General features: G+C 50.1%; 1 protein-coding gene across 1 annotated transcript in view; it reads left to right on the top strand.

Annotated features, from left to right (window-relative positions):
• SBF1 (SET binding factor 1) overlaps window positions 1–19,330 on the top strand; it is a 54,838-nt gene that overhangs the window by 17,021 nt on the left and 18,487 nt on the right. The window contains exons 4-17 of the mRNA XM_026071160.1: window positions 1,549–1,686; window positions 1,919–2,050; window positions 5,482–5,592; window positions 8,843–8,948; window positions 9,557–9,689; window positions 11,207–11,315; window positions 12,325–12,438; window positions 13,296–13,373; window positions 13,922–14,035; window positions 16,694–16,822; window positions 17,149–17,247; window positions 17,907–18,111; window positions 18,503–18,615; window positions 19,129–19,278. Coding sequence (XP_025926945.1) covers window positions 1,549–1,686; window positions 1,919–2,050; window positions 5,482–5,592; window positions 8,843–8,948; window positions 9,557–9,689; window positions 11,207–11,315; window positions 12,325–12,438; window positions 13,296–13,373; window positions 13,922–14,035; window positions 16,694–16,822; window positions 17,149–17,247; window positions 17,907–18,111; window positions 18,503–18,615; window positions 19,129–19,278 — 1,731 coding nt within the window. The remainder of the gene's footprint in view (window positions 1–1,548; window positions 1,687–1,918; window positions 2,051–5,481; window positions 5,593–8,842; window positions 8,949–9,556; window positions 9,690–11,206; window positions 11,316–12,324; window positions 12,439–13,295; window positions 13,374–13,921; window positions 14,036–16,693; window positions 16,823–17,148; window positions 17,248–17,906; window positions 18,112–18,502; window positions 18,616–19,128; window positions 19,279–19,330) is intronic.

The following is a 19,330-nucleotide window of genomic DNA, read 5'->3' as shown; positions in this document are numbered from 1 at the left end:
GAAGGTTCGTGGCCGAGCCCAATAAGGAATGGCATTCTCTTGTTGGGAGAATGACGCTGTGTACTTAACCCGATAACTGGTGAGCCGTATCTTCCCTGTGCATGCTGATAGGGAAGCTAGGTAAGAGGAAGCTCGCTTTGGAAATGACAGCAGGAAGGAGAGGCCCTAGGATGCAGGTTTATGGGGACGTGGCAGAATCTGGAAAGCAGCTGCATGAGTCTTTTTGCCTCACCTCCTTACTGCCGTGATATCTGGGCAGCTAGAAAAAATAGAGCTCTTGCACTGGGACTGATTCCTAACTATTACAGTCATGACTACCCTAAAATTACGTAAGAAAGAAGAGGGGGATGTATGTAGCACAATGTGTGTATATACTTAGAGAGTGTGAGCATAGGGCATGCAGTCTAGCCCCGTTACTTTCTTATTCCTGGCCTCTGTTTTGCTGAAGTTACCTGACTTCAGAATTCATCAGACCAGGGCCACAGAAGGGTGCTTCTGAGCTACCCTGTTCCATGCTGAGGAACACAGTTTCAATAAGGTCCCCAAAATATTGGTAATTTTCCATAGGGCTCACCAGCCAAATGCAGATGTTGAGGAGAGGAAGTAGAGAAAAATCCCTTGACATCTGAAGGCCCAGGGAGAGTTCTAAGACTGCTGGCTGAGATTACCCACTGGGCCTATAAGAGTGTCTGGAAAGTCCCCAGAAACCAATAAAACTGTGTGTTCAGAGCCTGGTCTGAAGTGAGGTGTTCATGCAGTGCAGGCTGGGTGTTTTCCAGCGGACTGCTGCCCCYGGGGGAGCTTACCTCTGTGCCTAGCAGCTTCCGGACAGGAGAGGCCTGGAAAAGAATCATCTTTTCTTTCAGCTGTTTGTGCCTGCGTGCAGCTGCCCAGCACCTTGAAYAGGTTGCATAGACCTTGTAGGGAAGAGGGAGTCTGCTTCTGTTTACGCAGCCTGGTTCAGTTAAGGGCAGGCTTCAGTGCCTGCGAGAAATAGCTGCACCCCCTGGATCTTGTGCTGCTTCCAAGCCGCAGATCAGCTCTTCGTGGCCCTTGTGGCCAGTCGAGCACTTGCAGTTCTCTGCAGACAGGTGTAGGAATGCARAATGGTAGCAGGTGCCTCTGCTCGGCCAGGGCATCCCGTCTTCCTTCCTCCTGGTTGGGAGGCTCTCCGAAGAGCTGCTGCTCTCCCTAGTGAGAGGAGGTGAAGGTGCTTGTTCAGTGTCCTTCTACAGTGGCAGAAGGGAGATTCTGGCCAGTGCTTCCTCCTGGACTGTGGCTGCTGCAGTGAACACAGGTGAAGACTGCAGAGCCGTATTTCCCTGTGTATCCTGCAATTGTTAGGGTGGTGGGGATGTGTTACGGAACCGAGCTSCCTGCCCCCAGGAGTCAGTAGGCTGGTGGTTTGTTTGTACATTCGCAAGCCCATCAGAGCTCTTGGCACCTGCCACCTAACTGCTACGGGGGAACGAAGGGGAGGGAAAGGGGGCGGTCAGCAGCTCCTTTGGCCTGCTCCSTCTGATCGCAGCCCCCTGTTGTCTCTTGCAGTTCTGCCAGCCCAGCGGTTGGCAGCTCTTCACAGAAAGGAATCCCCCCACCTTCTTCGTCGCTGTACTGACAGACATCAACTCGGAACGGCATTACTGTGCCTGCTTCACTTTCTGGGAGGCCGTCGAGAGTGCACAGGTATTGTAGGCTGCCAGATGTAGTGGGGAGTGTCTGTGAAAAGCATATGGGAGAAGGGCAGTCGGCAAAACTCATTAGGAAGCATCCGGTTACCTTCTGCTTTGGCCAGTTCTTCCTGGTTTCCCCTTGTTGGAGGAATCCTAGGCCCTAATGTCAGTCAGAAGTTTGGGAGGAGGGAAAAGTGTATCATTTTGCTAACCCTGATGCGTGGCTGGACTGTGTCCTTCCCTAGCCTCAGAGCCACTCGAGGAATGGTGAGGGGGAGGAGGAAGAAGAGTCGTCATCTCCCATTCAACCTGCACAGCTCTTTGCTCCCAAAAGCTTGGTGTTGGTGTCACGGCTGGACCATGCTGATGTGTTCCGGGTAAGTCTGAAATGCACTGCTGCTTTGGGAGAGAGGAGGAGCAGARCCTATACTCGGGGGAGGTGGAGGAGAGTTGCATGAGTGAAGACCTTTGGTTCTGGGAACAACCAGGAGCCAATTATTCCACTTCCAGGAATATGAACTGTAAGAGCACACTGGCAGCAGCATCTTGTGTGAAAACAGGTCTGTCCCCAACCTGGTCTTTGCGTTCCAGTCCAGCTGTTGAGGGCTGTATGAGTTAGTGTCAACAACTGCACACTAAACCTGAACCGTCTGGCTGCAGAACAGCAAACCAAGGACTGACCCACACCAGGCAGCCGGTGGCCTTGACCTGATTTTGTTAGTATAAAAAACATGAAGAACAGCCTGTTCTTTATCTTTGCCATCTTTATATTCTTCAAACTTGCTCCATTATGTGTCTGTAGAAGGTTTTGGAAGGCACAGGCTTCAAGCTGGCTTGTTGACAAAACTCTGCCTATGTGCATATTGTGTCAGCAGCTGTCCAGCTGGAGCAGGTGTGATGTGGGCATGGTCCTCAAGCGTGAGTGGACTAGCTGCATTATTGGTGTTCTTGGTTTGAGCTCTTGGTCCAAATGCAGAATCCATCTGGCGTTTACAGTGGACTCGCTGCCAGGTTGCCCCATCACCCAGATACTGGGCTTGTAGGAAGCTAACAGTTTCCATCAGGCTAGGCTGTGTCCTTCTTTTTTCCCTCCCGCTACCAGGATGTCGCTTCTGGGTAGCTGCCCCAATCTTGACCCTCTTGCACACAGGCCTACTCTGTGAATGGGAGCACATGTTATTTTGTCAGTGTTGAGTCACAGCCCACTCAAGACATTAATAAATGATAGGGGAAAAAAAAGAAGAAAAAAAGAACCCCTCCATTCTCTTGCCTAGAGCTGCTTCAGACAAAAACTTCTGCCTTCAGTGTCACATGTTGCTCAGCACATGCATTGTTGTGTTCTAACTCAAGCCAAGTAAGTATAAGACTAGAGAGACTCTAACTGAAAAGACTTATGAGGCTTTAGGCTAAACTGTCCTTTCCAACAGCACTGGGACTTGCAGACTGTTCAGGGAATTGCAGTGTTTCTAGGCTGTTCTCATTAACATGCTCTTGGACCCCCCCTGCTCCTGATACGATATGTTTAGAAATGCATTGCTTGCCTGGGATAGATGCCTGAGCTCTCTGTTAATAATGTCTGTGACTTTTGTCCAACCTGAAAGTTGAAGACTTATGAACACTGGAAGCAGCAAGTTGTGTTCGTGCCCTGTAAGGGAAGACCTTAGGTATTTTACTGGGAAAGTTGTGCACAAATCAAGCCTRTTTTGACTGAGAGGATAAATCAGGTAATGTTAAAACAGCAACTTCTTTACAGCAAGCCAGAGCAGTAAGACCAAGATAGAAAGGAGTATAAGAACGGAAATGAGTCTGGATCATCAAGTCCGTTTCCCTTGTTGTAAACAGTTGCATCATACAATCTTCTCAAGTGGGATGGGGTTTGCCATGTCTTGCCTTCTGCGGAGCTGAAATTCTCTAAAGTGTGGGTTCTCTGGAGCTGTACGTTTTCTGGAGTCTGTGAGGGGAGGCCAAGATCATTATCAGCCAGGCTACAGTGACTGCCACTGTCCTACTGGGCAAAAGCATGCGACACTTGGGTATGTCTTTGGATTGAAAGTGTGTTGGCTGACATGTTGTAAAAGAGAGACATTTCCTGCAAGGGTTTTCCCCTTGGAGACTTCATTGAAGTGGTTCCCAGCATCTTTCAGCCTTTGTGTACCTGACCACTCTCTTTCCCTGGCTGTTTTTATTAGGAGGCTGAGTAATGTTTGCATTGCTCATTTGGCTGCATGATTTCATTGCTTAGCTGCTTGAATTACTCAGCTTAGTGATTTTTTGGAGCAGATTAGTGATAAGAGTACTAGACTTGTGTTGGTTTGGGCCTTGCATTATTCCCCCCTTTAGCTRTGATCAGAAGATAAGAAATTTCACTAGGAGGCCTTAAGAAGGTCTCTGACCTTGGCAGCTGTGGAAGCTGGATCATTTATTCCATAGAAAKGGATGCCACACACTTCTGAACTGCTTGAGGAAAGCAGAAACACCCCTGTTTTCAGGTTCAGATTGCCGCAAGAGATGGGATGCTTGCCTGTTAAGCTGTGTTTGTTGCTCAAATTGCAGCAAAAGCGTAATGGGTGAAAACTCTGCCTCATGGTCTGGAGTGCAGCCTGTTGCTTCCCCAGCACAAGTCTCATGTTGTTCTGGTTCTTTTCTGATTAGGTCTGTGTATAGCCCAAGACCTAGACCTGTTCATCCTCTTGGTCAGCATGATGCTGGACTGAGAGAATGSCTTTTATTCAAGATGAGATTAGGCTGCATGTACATTAGACCAAGAGTATTCACCCCTGGCAAGCAGATGTTAGGCCATATATGCCATGCCTCCTCCTGAAACTGGAACAGTCTTCAGTGCTCAAGGAAGAGAGGCAAGCTACACCAGATCTTCCATTTGGGACCTGGCTAGAGTGCACCTTCCCTCAAGCCATGATCTCTGCCTCCCTCACTGAGTGCCTAGACCAAGCAGCATGTRTTCATGGACATGCAGCGGTGTGAGCTTGCTTTTCTCTTGGTTATTCCGGCATACAGTAGCCTGCCTGGCTTGTTCTCTCCAAAGCCTCAGTATCTGTGTTGTTTCTCTGGTCGCTGGCATGGGGAGAGGGTTTAGAAAAGATGAAAGGTGCTTTGAACACAAATTCCTCATTCATCCTGTGTATTGTAGTAGCTTTTTCACGTCCCAGCAAAGGACAGCACCTCCCCATGTTTTTACACTTAAATTTAATTTCTTCTGTGCTGGTCTGATCTTGCCTTCCAAGTACACCTGGTGGGCAGACAGCAAGAAGAGCAGGGCATGGCCAGGGTGTCTCAAAAAGCCCTCAGAGTAGAACTGGGACTTCTTCCCATCCATTGTTCAGAGTTTTCAGTGAGACTTGATGTAAATCTGCAGGGACTGGGAGTACTTAGGGGATGCTGGAGAAGTCTAGCTGTATTCAGTTACCTCTGCCAATGGAGCTTTTGAAATCTTTCCAATCTGTTCATGCTGAATGGCAGCCTGTTGGATACTGTGATAGTCTGGTACATCTGGGAATGTCTCAGGTGGTATCAGTGCTAGAATGAGAAGGTGCTGGTGGCTGGTAGCAAATGGAGCACATGCTAAATGTCCTGTTGCTGTTGATGAGAGACTGGTTGTGAAAAGTTCAAGAGGGAAGACCTGAAGCACTGCACCCAAGAACTGGCTGTCACAGGGTGTGTTTCTGTTTGGAGAGAAACACTTAAAGCCCCTCCATGTGACGCTGTTCCAAATTGATGGGCCTTCCCAGCTGCACCTACACGTATCTGCTTCTTGCTGTGATGCTCAACTGTGCTCTGCTTGCCTCTCCAGAACAGCCTTGGTTTGATCTACACCATCTATGTGGATGGACTGAGTGTGTCCCTGGAGAATGTCATTGGGAATCTCCTGACGTGCACCATCCCCATCACAGGGGGAGCTCAGGTGGGTAGCCTGCCCAGTTCCTCTCTTATSTCTCCTTGCTTCTGCTTCAAGCAAGACTTTAGCAGCTCCAACAAACCTGGGTGTGTCAAAGCAAAGATGTTTCTTTCAGCTTTATTCTAGTTCTGCTGTGCTGGGGTGAGCTGAGTAAGGCTGATTTGGCTTGTGGGYAGAATCTGGCTCAGAGCACTGGCTACTGAGGAGCTGCTGCAGTGCACTGCTACTGGCAAGTGCTTGTCTAGTGCAGGCAGTGCCTTCGCAAGTGCTTAAGAGTAGGAACAGCAAACCTTTGTGATCTGGAGCAGCTCAGCTCTTGGATCAGCTGAGAAGATCTTGCTGCTTTGCTTAGCTACAACTTGCCTTGATGAGGCAGCCTTCTTTTGGCTCCTTGCTCCCTTCAGGAGGGAGTACTGGATGGCTTGACCACCAGCTGGCTTGCGTATTCACAGATGGGTCTGTGCAAACAATTGCCATGGTCTTTGGACATTCCTGCATCAGGGAGGTCTTGCTCCTCCATTCAGGCCTGTCTGATTGCATGGAGAGCTACTCCAGAGCCAAGTGGTCACAGGCCATCTGTGAGAGCTGGGACGAGTCAGCTCTAGGGAGACAGGCCAAGCAAGGCTAATGTTTGCTAGATGAGCAGCCTGGAACACTCTCCTCGAACCACTGACTTGTGCATGTGTGTGGCCAGCATCTCTGGTTGTTTAGACAGGGTTTGAGGAGCAACAGCCTTGCTTGCGCCCAGAAGTGAGACCATAAAAAAAAACCCTCCTGTTTTTATCCTGAATCATGTGTTCCTTGTAGCACTCTTCCTCCTGCTCTAGGAAGGCCAGCTGGGCTGCAGTCCCACTTATGTGAGCAGCAGATGGGTAAGAAGGGGCTAATTGAAACTGGCTTGGAGATGACAGAAGTGGAGAGAGCCCAGCTGGACCCTCTGGCAGGAAGTATTCAGAGACAGTTTAATCCCTGGAGCTCTTATGCTATGCTAACACCTGGAAAATGACTGTTGATAGGGCACTTGTCCCTTGCAGTGGCTTCACTGTGAGCTGAGCTCCGATTCCCTCAGCACAAAATACCATCTATTTTTTTTCACATCCAAGCCACACCCAAGTGAAAGAGCCTTTGCAAGGCTGTGGGCAGCACTGTGGTTTCTTGGWGCCTAGAGACTGAGAAGGTTTCTTCTGCCACTGAGGTCCCTGGCACCAAGGGGAGGACTGCTGTCTTGAACATGTGTATCAGGGCAGGTTTCTTGAAGAGGTGCTTTCTGCTCAGCAGAAATGATACCCTTCAAGCTGGCTTCGTGGCTTGCTGTAAGTTTGGCGCTTCCTCTAATAATGCAAGTCCTGGGAGGGTCCAGCAGTGGGCCTTTTATTTGCAGGAGAGGGTTATATGCCAGTCACAGATGAGTCTTTCAGAGAAGAAAGCAAGGTGCTGTTCAAACCTGTGAAGCTGTGACTGTATGCCAGGCATCCTGGGTTTGCTCTGACTGAGGGAAGAGGAACAGCTCTCTTGCAGGATCTGCCCAGATCTGTCTGACTCCATCTGGTCCTTCCTAGGTGGAACATGTAAACAGCAGTAAAGAAGAAGAGAGACTGTTCAGACCAGGGAGACTTTTCAAGCTGCTCTGGCTCAGTGACCATTTTTTGGCACAGTCATTTGTTACCTCCCAGTTCTTGCAGGATCTGTGCTGTGGGAACTAGTAGTGTGCTACAGGAAGGACAGTTTGTTGGTGGCGCTTCCCTTCCTTTGCTTTACCTGTTCTCCTGCTGTGTCCAAAAAGCTCTTTTTCAGTGTAGCAGTTACTGCTTTTGCTTGTCTGTTTGCCTCTCTCCTCCTCTGAGAGTGCTGGTCCCTGCTCGTTGTTGGCTTGTGTGTGTGTGTTTTCCCTGTTGTCTAGCTGTGTTTGTGTGTTTCTAACTGATTGTGCTATCTCTGTCTGTCTCTATCTCAGCCTGACACGGACGACGAAGCAGTGGTACGCACACCTTTTCTTTCATTGGGTCTCTCTCCTCATTAGTAGTCCCCTTTTTTTTTTTTTGAGAAGGCTCAAGGGTTGCACATGCTGCAGCACCTGCAGCTAGTGGAGCAGAGTCATTTCCTCACCCCTGGGAATGGGAGACCTGGCCACCGGTCATCTGAGTTAAAGCACCCTTGGGTGTCTGCGTGGCTTTGTGTGTTGCATTGCTGTGAAAAGGGAACGTGCATATGGGCTGTGGGAGGAGGGGGGATATGTTCCTGCACTGCAGCAAAATGGCCATGCTCTGTTTGCTTCACTGTGTGTTCTCCAGGGGATTGTGAAAAAGCAGTCTGCTGGCATTCTCAAAGATCAGGCTAGGGGTGTTCTCTTCTGCCCAAAAGAAAGCTTCTAGAAGTAAAGTTCTAGATTGTTGCAGTGGCATGAGGTGGAGCTCTTCTTGCCTGCAGGGGGCTRAGCAAGGAAGTGGATTGCCTGGCAAAACCTTCTATTCCAATGGAGTGTTTTCCATAGAGAAGTGTAGAGATATGAGAATAGGGTCAGTAATCTGAGACTGCCCTGGCCTCTACAGTAGAGAGAGGATGAGGACGTGAGGCTTTAGAATGAGCTTAGGTTTTTAAAAAAAATGGTAGCGCGGAGGAAATAAGGCTGTGCCCAGTCTGTCTATCCCCAGCCAGGAGCCAGACGGTGCCTGTTCACGCTGTACTTGAATGAAGCACTGTCTAACCTGAGAAGCTGCAGAGAGCTGGTGGCAAAACTGGTGCTGCTCCGTTTACCTGGCTCTGCTGGCTGGGTATGGCACAGGCAAACTGTTCCTCTCTGGTTTTGAGGTCCTAGAGAGTCCTCATGTGCTATATTATAGTACAGGTTTCTCACTGCTGTGTTCTTCCTGCCAGTCACCAAGGAGTTGCTCATGATGGCTGGGACTACTTTGTTGTTTCAGCAGGATTAATTCCTTCCCTTAGTCTGAACTGTGCACATGGTCCCAAGTCAAGCATGGGATGTGTGTCAGCCTACTTGCAGGGAGCTCTTCCCTCTTCCTGGAGAAATCGTGCTCCAACCGTGTTGCTGTGAGACAGTGTGCCATGGTAGGCTGTGTCATTCCATAGGAGGGTTGTGCTGAGGTCATGGTATATCCCTGGTCCTCTGCATCAGAGAGGATTCTGGCTGCTCCTGGCTTGGAGAAGTAGCAGGGGAGCTGGCTCGCTCTCTGTGCTTGCACCCGCCCATTGTTTGGGTGGAATCCCAATGATCATGTCTGTGTCTTGTCTCTTGCAGAGGACAATCTCTCTAGGAGCAGGGGACAGGCAGGTGATCCAGACACCCATCAATGACTCGCTTCCTGTCAGCAGCTGCAGCGTGGCCCTGCTCTTCCGGCAGCTTGGTGAGACTTTTTCCCCCACCTCCTTCTCATCAGGTCAGGTGCCAAAACCAGCAGGCCAACTTCTGGGTTAGTGTTCCCTGCACATAGTTTCCCACCATGCTCCTGAGCTTGGTTTGTCAGTTTAGGGCTTTGTTCCAGCTGCAACCACAGCACACTGAACCCCTCCCCTAGCCTTGCTTTGCCTTCCCTTTCCCAGGAAGGCAGGGGAGACTGGCAGCTCTCCTCTGGCTCCAGAGCAGAGGTGTGGCTAGGTCTCATGAGAAACAGCCGAGATGCCTGACTGGCAAGAATGAGTGCAGAGATGGGTGTTGCAGTTGTCTTCGTGCCTTCTGATTAAAGGATATTTGCAGCTTCAGCAAAGCTCTTGAACCTCTTTTGAAAAAGAGGGGCTTCCTTGGGGGGACAAGTTCTTGGACAACCCAGAAGTTGCTCTCTGGCAGGATATTGAACTCCTTTATTATGCAGAATGTGGAGACAGAGAGTCAAAGAGGACTGGGGTTGTTGCTGGAGTGGGATCCAACCAAGGGTGGGGTTTGGGCGGATCTCTGGTTGGGTGCATGACAGGTACCCTCTTTTTTTGAGTGCTGTTCTCTGCCCTTTCTCTCCAGGGATCACCAATGTGCTGTATCTCTTCTGTGCAGCGCTTACTGAACACAAGATCCTGTTTCTCTCCAGCAGTTACCAGAGGCTCACTGATGCCTGCCGGGCTCTACTTGCACTTATGTTCCCCCTCAAGTACAGGTGAGGGAACACCACCATTCCCTCAACCCCTTGGATAGCAAACAGCAAAGCTAGGAGCCAGCTAGGGATGCAACTACCAGCCAAGCCTGTGTTTGTGTTGCCTTCTCCTTGCTTCATGCCCTTATTATGTCCTAGCTAATATGGCTGATAACTGCATTTTGGGCACTGCCAGTAAAGGGGCAGGTGAATGCAGCATTATGGCACCCTGAAGGACACTTTCTCTGGCTGTGCTGAAAGCTCCTTTCCTGAAGCCCTTTGGCTTGTACAGCAGTGAAATTCTGGAATATATCCACAGCAGCAAAGGAGTATTGAACCTTCCTCTCCTTGCCTCCTTCTTTTCTAGGGTAAAATCTGGGCTCTAGCAATCGGAAGTAGGGCATGAGGCATTACTGGCAGTGTCTTTTTTAGCTCAAGTTGCTGCTGGCATGAATTACTCCCAGCTGTTACAACTCTTTAGGGAGGGAGGCAGGCAGGCATGTCAGGCTGGTGGGGTCTGGTCTTGCAGATCGCTCCATCATGTGTTTGGAAGAGGCCAGAGATGTTTAGCTCTTCAGAATCTGTCCCCTYTCCCTTCTTTCTCCTCCCCATTGCAGCCTGGGCAGAACACAGAGCCTCAGTACACAGTTTCCGCTGGAAGTCTTCAGTGCCAGCCTCAGGCATGAAGTCTAACTGAATGGGGTGCTGGAAACTGGGAGGWTTCCAGAAACCACTGTTTGCAAATTCTGTCCTCCCTCGAAAGAGGCCTATGCATACAGGGCTTTTGTTAATGGGTCCGTGATGGTGGCCAAGCCACCACAGTGACTCCTTCAGGATGGCTGGCAGCCTGCTCACCCCATCCTGGAGGAGGTGTTGATGCTGTTGACCAGCGGGGCTCAGCCAGGGATGGGGGGCTCCAGCTTGTATACTGGTCACTACTGGAGCTGTTTGCACGTCTCCCAAGTAGGACAGTTGAGATAGACAAGCCATTGTTGCTGTCAGCTCCTGTCACACTGTTTCCATGCTGGTCTGCCGTACCCTCAGGCTGCAGAAAGGCTATTTGTGTTCCAAAGAAAGCTTTCTTTTGGAATTAAACTGCTGAAAATCTTTCCCTTGCTCAGACTTCTAGTATAACTCCAGGGCCAGGGTATGATCATGGTTGGTGTCTGTAAGTACCCAGAAACCTTGCAGAGCTGTGAGACACGTATTGTCTTGAGGGCTGACAGTGACGGTTGAAAGCCTGCTCTCTTAAGAACGTAGTCGCCCCCAACCTTCCTCCTCAGGATGGGGGATCGTCAGTTGACCCTTGGAAGGAGCCAAGGCTGGGGTTCAGGGCTGACTTGTTTGCTGTTCCTTCTCTTCCTAGCGTTTAAAGCTAGTTCTGGAACAATGGCCGGTGCTGTTTGCAGCAGAGAGAGAGCACTGCATATTCAGCAGGCTTAGTGGTAGGCTCCATTCAGCAGGGAAGGYTGGGTATTGGAAACAGCAGTTGGGTAGAGCAGGACTCAGTTGGCTGCAGTGATGCTCTTCTTTGGTTACAGTTTCACGTACGTGCCCATCTTGCCTGCACAGCTCCTTGAGGTACTAAGTACACCAACACCCTTCATCATCGGAGTCCACTCCATCTTCCAGTCGGAGACCCAGGAACTGGTGAGGCTCCGTCTACCCCGTCCTGTGTGCTAGGAGCAAGAATGGTCCAGAGGATAAAGCAGGGGTCATGTGCCAACAGTCTTAGGACAGAGAGCTTTGCCCCTAAAAGGGGCCTGGGGCACTAGGCTAAACACACCCAACTTGCACACGGTGTGCTTGTTCAGGCCAGTCACCTCAGGCTGCAATCCAGACATGCCACGCAAGCCAAGCGAGGTTGGCTAGGGTTCTGCTTTGTCAGGTTTTAGGTCTACAGTGTCTACATAGGAGCGGCTGGGGTTAACCAAGGATTTGATTTTGAAACTCAGCTAGTGATTTTGGTCCAAGAGGCTGTGTTGGCACTTGAGTATTACAGACTTCAGTTTAGAAACTGAACTGAATCAAAGCATGATRAGTCTGATCTAAACTAAAGCAAGCTAATGTGCAGCCTTCTGCCCAAATCGAAAAATGCAATTTTGATTAAGCAGGATGGTTTAAGTTTTGGATCTGGCATTGGTGTTCGRTTTTTCTCCTTGAGATCTCTCTCACAATCTGATGAAGTGCTGTGTTTACTTCTCACCTGAGAGACAAATCTTATTCCAAAAAATCACAATAGGTCCGATGGCCTTCTCCCTCTGCACAAACCTGAGAGCGTCTCTCTTRCTGCCAGATTTTCATTCCCTTTGCTCCTCTTTCAGTCAGATGTACTGGCTTGCCTCTGGATTCCTCTGTGAGGCATTGTAGTGGGCTCTTACGCAACTTGCTGCCTTCCCTGCAGAGTGATGGAATTCCTCCATAGCTTGTGTATTAACAAATGTTTGGATATGATGACAGTCGATAAGAGAAAATAACTATCAAAGACTAGAATGCTCTGAGCTGACAAAAGGTGGAGAAGAGACTACTGCTGTCCAAATCTCCTCTCCTAAATTGGGCTTATCCCCCTTGCCTAGTTTTCAGTTGCCCAGCCAGGAGGTGGTAGAGAGGGTGTTTCAGAAAGCCTGGCCGTTTCTCATGCCTGTTCTGCCATTTTCAGCTGGATGTTGTTATCGCAGACCTGGATGGTGGGACAGTGAATGTCCCTGAGTGTGTACATATCTCCCTACTCCCTGAACCTCTGCTCCAACAGACCCGGGAAGCCCTCTCCATGGTAAGTGCTGCAGCTTTTCCCCACGTCTGCAGAGTGTGAACACCTCAGGAACTGACCCATGTTTCAGAGGGCAGCTGTGAATAGGACAACTTGACAGTCACAGTGGAGTTAGGGACCCCCTGTGAGAGCAAAGATCCACGTCTCAGAGTCCTGACCATGTCACATGAGACCATGCATGACCCTGATGGCCTCTGGCACACAACGGTGCTGGGGACGAGTGCCGCTTCTGCCAAAGGTTTCTGGGAATCAGGTGGCTGGCTCCCAGTCTTTGGACAGGAAGCAGCTGCAGCCCTGAAGCYGCTCTTCCGGCTGCTAGTATATTCCCAGAGGCTGCTAGCCATGTGAGTGCGCGCCTGGGACAGCAAAACTGAACAARTTGCTGTATGCCTTAGAGAGCTTCTTCCCCATGGCTGTGGCAAGTTGGGGTGTGKGGGGGTTCTTGTCACACTTGTGACCCCTGGGGTCACTACCTTGCTGTGCTTTTGAATGCTGAGCTCTTAGCCCTTGYATGATACACGTTTCCCCAGCTGTGACAGAATGACATACAGATGGAGAGGCTCTTGACTTTCAAGTTGCCCTGCGGCACACCRAGCTGTTCTTTCTGGGGCTCTCTGTGCCACTAGGATTCATGGARAGAAGTCAAGCCTTGATGATTCCCTTGCATGGTAGAGAGTGTTTTAGGAGTATGGTATCTGGTGATTCTAGCTCAATCCTCTAGGTTTTGTTTCTAAGCCTCTCGGACCTTATCTTTGGGCCCTGTTGTGTTTCTGGAGAATGCTTCTTCACTTCTTCCTCCTGTGAACATAGAGATCCCCCTGGGCCAAGGTCTGAGCATGCTTTGTGCCTTGTCTGTGCAGGTGTTGGACCCAGAGTTGGAGGTGGCAGATCTCGCATTCCCCCCTTCAACAGTTTCTGCCTCCTCTCTSAAAATGCAGGTGAGTGGGAGCAGGGAGAAGACAACAAATAGGAATGTGCTTCTAGGGGAGGGATTGGGRGAACTTTCCCTAGGAGGGCTGCCATTTCTGCTGGACACCCTGTTTCTTGGGCGTGGAGTGGACAGCCGAGATTTCAAGCTTTTCTCCGTCTCAGGTATTTCTTACTCTCCAGGGTTRAGAGGCACAACACATTACTCCCAAGACAATGAGGCCACAGCTCCAATTTGTATTCTGGCCTGGAAGCCGGCGTTGCCATTTCGATAGTTGGTCTGTGGATAGGGGGTTGCCTGTTTTACTTCCATSCTGGAACAGGAACTGGAAGTTGATACCTACCATTTGGGCACTTCAGCAAAACTCATRGCAGCTCTGGGCCATGAAAGTACCTTTCTCCTCTGTGTGCAATGTAAGGGATGCTGTGAAGAGGAAACAGCACAGTGATTCCAGTCTGCCATATCCTTTTTCCCCTGGAATTTCTCTGCTGGGTTTGCTGCCCTGTTCAGCAGATGCAGCACTCTGTGCCTGATCGTGCTGTCCTTCCCTATTTGCAGGATAAGGAGATCCGGGCTGTCTTCCTCCGCTTGTTTGCACAGCTTCTTCAGGGCTATCGTTGGTGTCTGCACATCATCCGCATCCATCCTGAGCCAGTCATCCGATTCCATAAGGTAAGGCTCCTGACACACAGGCACATGTGTGTGTATGGGCTGGCAGGCACTTCTGGACACTCCAGATCAGCCAGTCTGGTTCTGATCCATGCTTGGGGAGGCAGAGCATCTAGGGAAAAAACAACTACTGCTAGGAGCAGTGTGATGGAGAAGGGGAGGAAACTTCTGTGGCTTGGCCAACACAGGAGGGCAGGGAAAGTGTTTCTACAGTGACTCTGTTCTTTCTGCTTGTAAGGCCTCGTGTCCATGAAACAGAATTCTTTTCTCAAATTGTTCTATGYGTCTGTGGAATAATCCTTTTCCAACTGGATTAAGCTAAAGTTGGAATGATGTAATCTGTGAAAAGGTTTGCATAAAAACAGCTATATCTAGAAATAAGATAAAGTTCTGTGCTTCTAGCAGGTGACCTCTCCTGCGTCACTCCCAGGTTCACCTGCCTCCCTTGTTTGTCCTTGACTGTCCTGAGGTCTTATGGGTCGGATATCATTTTCCTGTTTAATGCTAGTTTGTAGTCAGGTGCACTATATTATACGTACCTAATGTCATGTAGCTTTCTTGGTCTTATGGAAGGTATCCCTCACATAATGGCCTGGAGCTGTGTATTTTCTTAAGATCTAGAAAGMAGCAGCAGGCTGGCCTGCCTTCGCAGGAACTCCTGGGGTGTCAGCCACACCAGAACGGCTGGCAAGTCCAGGGGCAGGTAGAGGACTACAAAAGCTTGAAATGTTTGGGACTCCATGGAGGAAACCTAAAGCAGGAGAAGATGACAGMTGGGGAGAGGGGCTGGAGGGACTCTAGCGTTACAGCTAAACATGGCCATGTCACAGAGCCCGCAAAACAGCAGTCCTCTCCTTCCTGCTCCAGTCACATCCTCTCCATTGCACGATCAAAGTCAGTGAGGACAGAGAGTCTGGAAGTCTTAATGCTGCTTCTGTGGRAGCACGTGATGGCGTCTCTCCCACCCCCTCACCCCCAGCCCACAGGAAGCTCAAGGGAGCAAAAACCTTGTACCTGCAAAAGTATGCCAGAGGTGTGCCTGTGAGCATGCATGCACTCTGCGCTTCCTGCGCATGTGCATCGTCAGCTCTCCTGTGCTCCCTAAAATGTGCGCTGTTTTCTGTTTGACATTTAAAATTAGCATTATGTTCATAAAGGCTTTGAACTGTTTTTTATACTCAATAAAGGTTATTCCTGATGAAGRTTCAGTAGTTCCATAAAATTATAGACATTCAGTAAACATAAGAGAAAGCCCTTTCATAAAATCACTATAAAAAGTATAAAGCATAACAAGCTTCCGTTTCATAAAACTCGTGCACACCACAGCTGTATGCAGTACAAAATAGCCTGAATTTCAGTCATTTAGCTGCTTTCATCACAGCAACATCTTTAGGACATCTATGATCTCATGGTTCTAAAGGGTTGCCCAATAGCAAAATTGTAGTTTTTCCGATTGCTTGTAGCATGCTGCATATCTCTGCTCCTTGCCTCTCCCCTGCTAATGATATACTTCCCCTTGATCACTTATGTGCAGAGCCCACAAATGGCTCTGTACAGAGAGCTAGGCACCTCCATATTCTTTTCAGCCTTTAAAAYRCATGCTGTATTGTCATTCTGCAGTTATGCATCAAGTAGCTGACTAGCTCCTCTTGTCCTCCAAGCTCCTGGAGAAGAGCTTAATAAACTAGGGAAATGGTAGATGAACTGGACTTTCTTGAATAACTGTGGAAATCAAAGCCCAGWTGGAGTTATTAGGGAAGCTTTGCTTTTGGCGTAGCCCCTTTCTCTAAAGGGTGACTTGGTTGTGCGTTCCTAAAGACTGTGCTACCACGGAGGGTGTGCAGTGCTTCTTGTCAATTTAGGTGAGGCTTCCCTGATGATCTGCCAGGCTTTAGAGCACTATGAAGTAATGCCCCTTTCCCTGAAATGACACAGGTGAGCAGATAAGCATGTGGTTCCCTTCAGAATCACAGCTGTGCAGATGTCAGTAGATTAATGATGTTGGTACCCTTTTGTGGCAGCATGCTCCTCTGCCACAGCCAGCAAGCAGCTGAAGGAATTTTGGAGGAGGATGCTGTTCTTCACCAGCTCCTTGTGAAGGCATGTGATGTGTAGTAGCTGGCAGCGTTCATGTGGGATGAGTTCTCACGCTTGTGTACTGAGGAGGAAGTCCTAAAGACTGTCTGTAGACACAAGAAACGTGTCGCTTCAGGCTCCCATTGTGGCCAGTGGTGAGAGCCTTCTTTGAAGGCATGTTCGGAACAAGCGCTTGGGTGGACAAGCATTGTTCAAGATGAGCCTCTCAGCAGAGATTCTAGAAGGAGCCTGCAGCAGTCTTGTCTCATACTTCCCATGGGATACACGAGGGGGCTAATGCTGCATAGCCAGTGCACTTTGTTTGCCACAGAGCTTATCGTGCTGCAAATTTGGGACGTATGTCTCATTGCGATAGAGAAGGGCAATGGAGGTTTCTATACAAATCTTGTTCTTGTGCGCACGTGGGGATGGTGAAGGAGACTGCTTTGTTCCACTGCCATACTGACTCCCGTCCTCTTCCTTCATTGCGGTAATAGTGCATGCTACCCATGCTACCACGTCACCTGGGACAACTGTTGCCTGGACAGTCGTCCTGTTGACAGTGCACACTCTTCCCTGTTCCAGGCAGCCTTCCTCGGGCAGAGGGGGCTAACGGAGGATGACTTCCTCACCAAGGTGCTGGAAGGCATGGCGTTCGCTGGCTTTGTGACTGAGAGGGGTGCCCCATATCGTTCTATTGACCTGTTCGATGAGGTAAGAGGCAATTTGGGAGCGGCTCCTCCCTGCCCTGACTGGCGGTGCTGCACGTCTTTGCCTGGCTGGCTCAGCCTTTGGCAGCCTGACAGCCCACTGTAAATAACCATGGCTGTGGGATGTATTCCTGTCAGCCCTTGCTTTCCCCTCCAAGGGACTGAGGCAGGAAACAACCTCAACGCCCTGGCTGCGATGTTGCACCTAGGCTGGGAGCATCTGGGGACAAAACTGGGGTGTCGTTTGGGCTCAGAGTGTGGGCAGTGTGGCCAGATGATGCCCAGTGGCAGCAGACAGCTACTCCTCTCACTTGTCCCTTCTTCTCTCAGCTCGTTGCTTATGAAGTGAAGCGAATGCGTGCAGAAGAGGGAAACAAGCAGAAAATACTGCGGCACATCAAGGAATTGGCAGAGAAACTTTACAAAAATGTGAGTCCTGAAGGCCAGAGCATAGTTGGGGGGACCTGGTCTGATGGAGATGCAGGCAGGGAGAACCCTGGGGTCAGGGCCCAGATCTGCCTGTCCTCTCTTCATTTCTGTTACAGTAAGCAATTGCTGGAATGACCACTCGTGGTGCTTCAGCTTGTCCYGCCTTGCACTGTTAGATGTGGTAGGGTAACTGCTGAAGGATCTAAAAGTGGCCTGGTGTGATTCTCTCCCATATATCCCAGGAGTAGGATTCCTAGTTTGCAGATGGTCTGAGCATCAGACAATTCCTTTCCTTTGTTCTGGAGCACCTGGTCAGCCACTGTATTTGTCATCTGATAGAGGACGACCAGCTAAGATCTTTTGAAAGTGGAGCACCAAGCTTTTTATGGCCTGTTGGGCACTTGGCCATCTCAGGCCTGAGCTCCTGAATGACTTTTTGCTCACTGCTGTATTCAGCGCCAAAGTGTGCCGTTCTTGCAGCTGCTGAGAGCAAAGCAGAGCGGGACTGTTAGCCGCACAGCCTGCTTTCAGTACTGCAGGGTTTTGGGGGGTTGGTAGAAGAGCTGCTGGGGAGAGTGTTTGCTGCTGAAGGAGGCCCTGTGAGAAGACATGGGACTTCCAATGGTCTGAAAAGGAACTGTCTGCCTTTGCTGTGCCAGGAGAACCCATACCCCGCTGTGACCATGCACAAGGTGCAGAAGCCCACAGAAGGCTGTCATCTGCGTCTCCACCAGAAACCTTTTCCCCGTTTGGATGAGGGGACAGTCCAGTGGATCATAGACCAGGCCACTGCCAAACTGCAGACGGCTCCTCCTGCTGTAAAGGCAGAGAAGAAGTGCATGGTGCCATCAGGACCCCCCATTGGTATGTGTGCACAGAGAGCCTTTCCTTGTGGTGAGAAGTCCAGCTCAGAACGAGCTTTACGTTGCATTGCCAGCTGTAGGGGTGCTGGCTCCGTTCGTTCTACGCTATGGCATGTCTGAGGGCCCTGTGTGAGCAAAATGCAGGTAGTGTTGCCATTTTTGAGGAGCAGCAGCACTATCCACTTTAGCTTCTGCCATTCGGGCTGTTTAGAGCTCACTGAACTGTATGGGCTAGCATGGGGGGACAGCTGAAGACTCCATATTATTCTTCCAGCATGGGCTTTTGGAGCCCAGAGTCCTGCCATGCAGAGCAGGGGAGGGAGCTCCCATCTCTCTCCCGCTGGGTGTGAAATCCCTGCCCTGATTGAAGTAACAGGCAATTCTCTCCSCAGCTGCCATCCTGGAGCGTAATGGCAATGCCCTGGCCAACAGCGCCCGTCGCCTGGAGGTCGTGAGGAACTGCATCTCCTATGTCTTTGAGAACAAGATGTTAGAAGCCAAAAAGGTGAGGGGGCATGTCTCAAGGAGCTGATGATTATGGGGAGAAGGAGGGGGGTTGCTCTGCCTCTCCTCTGTGGTGGACTGGAGAGAACGCTTCCTGCCCCTGTCCAGGTCTCTGCTGACCAGCGCTGTGTCTTGCAAGTTCACATGTTCTCCTCTCAGTACTGTTCCTCCTTGTGTTCCTGGACGTCGGCTGATCACTCCATTTAGCCAGTTTAATGCTATTTTTTTCTCCCAGTTGCCCATAGGGACTGTGCTGTGGGTGTAACCAGGTTGGGGGCATCCCCAGCCTTGCTGAAGAGGGAGCTCCCAGTGGCTGTGCTCGAACTGGCCAGGTTTTTGTTCTGGTTTGCATCCRTGTCTGACTTTAGATGAGCTGTACGCAGACAACCTGATGTCAGCCAGCACAGCCAGAACTTGAACCCCCTCCTGCACTGCTCCTTTTTGTGGGCTGCTCTTCAGCTCACCCTTTGGCCCCATCTCTTTACTCCATTACTCCCTTTTTTCTTCTCTGCAGTTATTCCCTGCTGTGCTGCGAGCCATGAAGGGCCGAGCAGCCAGGCACTGCCTGACCCAAGAGCTGAACCTACATGTGCAGCAGAATCGGGCAGTGCTAGACCACCAGCAGTTTGATTTCGTARTCCGCATGATGAACTGCTGTTTGCAGGTAGGAGAGGGCCTGGGGAGAGAGTTTCTCTTTGGGGACAGCTTGGGGGGAC

This window comes from Apteryx rowi, unplaced genomic scaffold (assembly GCF_003343035.1).
Source record: "Apteryx rowi isolate R43461 unplaced genomic scaffold, aptRow1 scaffold_322, whole genome shotgun sequence".
Classification (NCBI taxonomy): domain Eukaryota; kingdom Metazoa; phylum Chordata; class Aves; order Apterygiformes; family Apterygidae; genus Apteryx; species Apteryx rowi.
This window is presented reverse-complemented; position numbering and strand designations above follow the sequence as displayed.